At 34.5% G+C, this 6,687-nt stretch overlaps 1 protein-coding gene across 2 annotated transcripts; it reads right to left on the reverse strand.

Moving 5' to 3' along the window:
* Positions 1–434: 434 nt before the first annotated feature.
* LOC107799125 (plasmodesmata-located protein 2) lies at positions 435–2,458 on the reverse strand. Of its 2 annotated transcripts, none has more exons than XM_016622205.2 (3): positions 1,593–2,458; positions 1,330–1,464; positions 435–801 (listed from the first exon to the last, which is right to left on the reverse strand). In XM_016622205.2, exons 1-2 carry the CDS (start codon positions 2,335–2,337, stop codon positions 1,331–1,333), a joined length of 879 nt encoding a protein of 292 aa, XP_016477691.1. In that variant the 5' UTR covers positions 2,338–2,458; the 3' UTR covers positions 435–801; position 1,330. The 2 variants fall into 2 exon arrangements, with proteins under 2 accessions (XP_016477691.1, XP_016477690.1); XM_016622204.2 differs by having other exon boundaries at positions 1,590–2,450.
* Between the last annotated feature and the right edge of the window lie 4,229 nt (positions 2,459–6,687).

Consider the following 6,687-nt stretch of genomic DNA (forward strand, 5'->3'; position numbering starts at 1 on the left):
TTTTAAAGCTTAAGGGGTAAAAGCTTTGTAGGACCATGATATTTGTGTGATTATAAAAGTTTCTCATTAAGGGTAAAATGAAGAGTTTGCAGTTGAATTATTTCTAAATTTAGAAATGTGTCAATTATTTTGAAACAGATTAAAAAGGAAAGTAGCTCATCTAATTTGAAAGGAGGGGAGTATAAGAAAATAGCTGGAGCGTGGAATGAGCCCCTTAATTCTGAGCTCCGCCTCTTAGAATGTATTTGTTTGATTTTCTATCAAATTCATATTGGAGTGCGATTAAATTTGATTTTGCACCGAAATGTACCCCTTGGGATCTCTTAAACGTTGCTCTCAGAAGAGACAATATTCCTCTACTTTTTAAGTTCTATATTTCTTTGAGTAAAGTCATCAATTTTGAAACTAAGTGCAAATGCAACTTCACAATATAATATTGATCCATATTCCATAGTTTCTCATAATATTGTAATTCATATGTGGATGTACATTCATGTGATGTTTAGAAAAAGAAAAGGAAAATAGTCATACTTCAACCAATGCTTGCCCTAGTTGATACTTGATACCACTATTACTGCTACTTGTAATTCAAAGGAGAAAACTTTGAGGAGAAGGCAAATTCTAGAAGTTAGAGCCAAAACAAAGTTGCAAAAGCAGATCTTCCTCTCCTTCATCACCATATCCATACCTCCTTTCTCTTTACACAATCCAAATCATCAAACCTAAATTTACACTATGTAATTACATTCTCTATGGCCCAACCCCCAAAGCTCTACCAAACTTCTCAGCCGTTGGACCTACCTGCATTGAACAATATAGTGTTATCAGAATAAATGCATTCTTTGTCGTATACTCCCTCCGCTCCACCATAGCTGATCAGTTTATCTTTTTATTTTGGTCCAAAATAAGTATTCATTTATATAATTAAAAAAAATCAATTTGTTTTTCGAAATTACCTTATGTACGTATCCCTAAAAAATCTTTTACTTTTCACATTAAATTATGCTGCAACATTTAATTAAGGATAGTTTAGTCACACTAACTATTTTTATCTAGATTTTAGTATTTCCTTAATGGATGTGCCCAAGACAAATTGATCACTTATTGTGGACTAAAGAAGTATCCAACAAGAATCATAAATTGATTAGATTTAACTTGACTTTCAATCTATGACAATCATCCTCTCTTTGAACTTAAAACCGACAATGTGAGCAAGCTACCATTAAATATAACCAACAAGGATATTTTTTTAAAAAAATAATTATTTAGTGCTACTTATCAAGAAGTAAACCAACTTCTCTATTTTTTTGTTTCTAGTGGAATACTAACCTCATCCTCCATATTTGGCATAACTCTTCTTCTTGAATGCTGATTTTGTAAATAGCAAACAAGCAAGTACTAACCCCACACCAACCAGTCCACCCAAGACAATAGCCACCGTCTTCTGTGTAATCTTCCTTATTCCTGCACCCCAATAAATCCAGTACAAACATTAGATTAATTAAATAATGATTAAGAGACCCCTTTAAATAATTAAGAAAAATAATGCAACTAGATAAATATTACTACTACTACTACCATTTACTTACCACCTGATGGAGAAAATGATTTAGTAGGAACACCACTGGGATAATAAGTGTAACGAATGTAGCACTGTTGCAGATAAATTTGAGCAGAAATGGCAGAACCACATTGGCTTTTGGCTTCCATAGCAGCATTTTCCACACAGTTCACACAGTCCCCACTTCCTAAATCACCTTCACATTGACCCAACACATAAACCGACTGATAACCACCTGTATAAAATCCCTTATTACCACTTGAAGAAACTCCTTTAGCTATCTGTCCTAGTGCTGTTTCCAGCCTGTCCAGAAAACCATCTCCACTCGCTCGAGTTGACGCGCACACCTTGTACAACAACTCGGTCGGACCCACTGTCTGAAACCCAGCAATTTCGTACCTTAAATAACAACCATTTAGCTGGATTCTTGCAGCAATTGATTGCCCGCACAGTTTTTGCGACATATCTGGGATTTTTTGAATGCAAGTGTTGCAGTCTTTGTTAGAGAGATCGCCTCTGCATTGAAAGAGGCCGGAAATATCTGACTGGCCACCGCCGGCGGTGGTTTTGTGGAAATTAGTGGAGGAGGATTGAGAAACTAAGTTGTTAAAAAGGGTGTTGAGTGTTTGGGTGTAAACCCCAGTTGAGTCTTGGAATTTTTGGTTGGCACAGCCTTTGTAAACAAAATTTGTCATTTCAGAGGTGGATCCAAGAATGGGAAATGAAGGTAGAAAAAATAAGAATAGGAAAAGGGAAACAAATTGATATGGACGCATTTCAGTGTTAGAATATTAGGGGAAGATTTTGGTTTTTTGGGTAAGAGCAAAGAAAGCAAAACAGTGTCTTGTTTGTAAAGAAAGGGAAATTTGAGGAGATGCCTTTCCCTTTAAATACCTTCATCTTCCTGTCCAACTCAACAGTTGGCAAAAAGTTATGACCACGTTTGACAAGGATTATTAATTAAACTAAGAGATGTTTAATTTGGACCAATTGATAAGATTATATTACTTTCTAGTGGTACTAATTGTGGCTAATGAACAAAAGGAAAGTTCTAATGAGGAGGTAATGAGATAGGATCATGGGGACACTGCCCAGATAGGACGACGGTTTGTACTAGTGAGCAGTGACGAAATTAGAAATTTATCCAAAGGTAATTAAATTTAAAAGAATGGAAAAAAGATTCCGACAAAGGATGTTAAATATATGTTATATACCTTTAAAATATAATATTTTACCTATATACACAATATAATTTTTCGACGATCCTTATAACCATAGGCTTCGCCACCGCTAATGAGTAGCGTGGCACAAGGAGAATGTGAACGCCATATTGTCAAGTACTTTTGATTGTATTAACATAACATTTTTGGTATTAATATATGTTAATAATGAGGGTGGCTTTGGCTATGCCTTACGCGTTAAGTTTAATGTTTGAATTAATAATATTTGAATTAATGGGGAATTAAGGAACATAAAGGGAAATGGAATCTGGTGGCAAAATGTGGGCTGCTGACAAAAACTTTAATTGTACGAAGGGAAGTGGAAAATGGAATCCGGAATCAAAATGTGGTTTTTTTGGACTCAAATTATACAAATAGGTGGTAAAAAAAATGACATTTTTATATATAGCGCCATAATATCTGGCGCTATATACTAACAGTAACGGCACCGTTAATGTATAGCGCCAGGTATTGTGGCGCTATACTGTAAAATCTGACACGTCCAGGTATTGCGCCACAATAACTGGCGCTATACATACATCATTAATGTATAGCGCCAGGTATAGTGGCGCTATACATAGATATTTTATACCCCTCCGTCTTCCATCTCGATTCATCCTCCATTTTTTAAAGACTACATCTCTTCTTGGTCCCCCACCACCCCGTTTCTGCCATTTTTTAAAAAATAAAATAAAATTGGGTCCCCCCGACACATAAAACTCGAAGAAAAAGGGTCTCACATTCGAGTAGAGCTTCGTGTTATTGTTGATTCACAATTCTGGAGTCAAAATTTCAATCTTTTTGCTTTGCCAAAATTCTAAATCGAGGTATTTCGATTTATTTTAAGTTGAAACATTTATAATAATGCATATTATTTGATTTGTATGTGTTCTATTTCGGTTTATTTTATTTTTCGAAACTAGCATGTTAAATTTATCCGGATTTAATATTAGTGTTTTCTAAAAAATATAAATTAGTAAAATAAATTTGTCTGTTAATATCCTGATTTATATATGTATTTTCATGTCATTTTGTATTTTATTTGCAATTAAATTTATTTGTTGTTTATGGTTAGTTTAGATTATTTTTTAGCGTAGTAAAATTCAGACCTTTTTAGTGTAGTAAAACGTAGACCCTTATAGCGTAGTAAAATTTAGAGCCTTGTAGCGTAGTAATATGTAGCATTTTAGCATAGAATTCCTTTTGTTTAAGTAACTTATACTGGTTGTTGAAAATGCAAACTTTATTAATGATAGTTTGGTGTCACTGGTCCTCAAAATATCGAGTCCTGAACCCATCCATATATATATATATATAATTTGTACAATTAAGTTATTAAAAAATATGAATTTAAATTATAATAAAAATACATAATTATTAATGATAGTTTGGTGTCACTGGTCCTTATATATATATATATATATATATATAATTTGTACAATTAAGTTATTAAAAAATAATAATTTAAATTATAATAAACACACACACACACACACACACACACACACACACACACACACACACACACACATATATATATATATATATATATAATTTGTACTATTGCTCATACACACACACACACACACACACACACACACACACACACACACACACACACACACACACACACACACACACACACACACACACACACATATATATATATATATATATATATATATATATATATATATATATATATATATATATATATATATATATATATATATATATATATATATATATATATATATATATATATATATATATATATATATATATATATATATATATATATATATATATATATATATATATATATATATATATATATATATATATATATATATATATATATATATATATATATATATAATTTGTACAATTAAGTTATTAAAAATATGAATTTAAATTATAATAAAAACACATAATTAAACCCATATATATATAATTTGTACAATTAAGTTATTAAAAAATATAAATTTAAATTATAATAAAAACACATAATTATTAATGATAGTTTGGTGTCACTGGTTATTAAAACACACACACACACACACACACACACACACACACACACACACACACACACACACACACACACACATATATATATATATATATATATATATATATATATATATATATATATATATAATTTGTACAATTAAGTTATTAAAAAATATGAATTTAAATTATAATAAAAATACATAATTATTAATGATAGTTTGGTGTCACTGGTCCTCAAAATATCGAGCCCTGAACCCATATATATATATATATATATAAACATGGACGTATATATATATATATATATATATATATATTGTGAATTGAGTTATTAAAAAATATGAATTTACAGTTGACGACATGGACGCGACTATACATCCCGGCCCCCGGACGTTGGATCTATTAGCCCTACAGCCCCAGCATAGATCCGAGTATATATGGGACGGACAATTGCTTACACAGACTTTCCGGGCTAGGAGAGTGGATCTATTGTGGGAGTTTTTGAGTCCTCCCCGCGTTCTACATCCCCACGTGGTCCATTACCTGGAGGAGATGAGATTATATAGAATTATTAGGATTGGCCGGATACAGCTCGACTATGCTTTGATCACGGCCTTGATTGAGCGGTGGCGACCGGAGACGCACACTTTCCATTTGCCCATCGGCGAGGCCACCATCACACTCCAGGACGCTGAGATTTTATATGGCTTGTCCGCTGATGGTTTGCCAGTTTTACTGCCTGCGACCATGAGATATTATTCGCGGCAGGCATATTGGGATATGTTGTACATGCTCACGGGTTTCATGCCGGAGGACGAGGCGGTAGCGTCTGGGTCCAGTCGTATACAGTTGGTCCCCATTAGAGAACACCTGGTGCATATCCACCATACTATCACCGATGAGTCAGCGGAGGTGGATGTACAGCGATATACGAGGCTGCTGTTGCTCCTTCTATTTGGGGGTTCTCGTTCCCAAACACTTCGGGGAACCTAGTGAGCCTCCGTTTTCTGCATCATATTTCCCGGTTTGAGGATACATCTTTGTACAGCTGGGGTGGTATTGTCATCTCATATCTGTACAGACAGATATGCCGGGCTTGCATCGACACACAGAGAGACGTTGGTGGCTTTCTGCCGCTTCTACAGGTGACAACATATTCAAATAATATGTCCATTAGTTACAATTCTACCTAGTTATAGTTAATCTTATACTTTACGTCAACTTTGTATGTTAGGTTTGGGTCTGGGAGCGATTTCTGCAGTTTCAGCCACCTCTACCACAGCTACCGGCTAATGTAGAAATTCCGCAACTCCCTCTAGCCTGTAGGTGGGTTATGCATCGTACTCTTGCACGAGAGTATGATGCCCATCATAATCTCCCCCTCTGCAGGGATGTGTTGGATCTGCTGGAAGACGCACATGTGAATATCTAACTAAACTTACTTGTTATAGATTAACTTAGTGTTGTGCATACTAACGGTTTGTGTTCTTATTTGATAGTTCAATAACCCGTTGAAGGACTCTGACACGTTTGTAGTAAGAATTCCCCATCGCCTGCCACCATCCGCATGCAACACCCACTTTTCAGGGTCATGTTGCATTAACCAACGATAGGCTGCCTCGTCTTCTTGCCTGATAGAATCCATATGCCTATGGAATTTATGTTGGTGGTGGTTTGTTGATGTCATCCACATCAAATCATGTAGATCCTTGTTGGGATGTGTCTTCTGGAAATTGGCCTTAAAGTGTCTCACACAGTAATGGTGGTATGCATAAGGTTCTTGCCATGCAGGCAAGTTCTCCACAGAACTTAATATACCACCGTGCCGATCAGATATTAGACAAATACATGAACGTTGTTTGACAACGTGCTCTTTCATGTGGTTCAAAAACA

This window comes from Nicotiana tabacum, chromosome 22, assembly GCF_000715075.1.
Source record: "Nicotiana tabacum cultivar K326 chromosome 22, ASM71507v2, whole genome shotgun sequence".
In the NCBI taxonomy this organism is placed as follows: Eukaryota; Viridiplantae; Streptophyta; class Magnoliopsida; order Solanales; family Solanaceae; genus Nicotiana; species Nicotiana tabacum.

Coding starts and splice junctions, on each gene's coding strand:
- LOC107799125 (XM_016622204.2), bottom strand. CDS start 2,337: ATGCGTCCATATCAATTTGTTTCCCTTTTCCTATTCTTATTTTTTCTA. Junction 1,465..1,589: donor ATCATTTTCTCCATCAGGTG/GTAAGTAAATGG, acceptor ATTGGGGTGCAG/GAATAAGGAAGATTACACAG.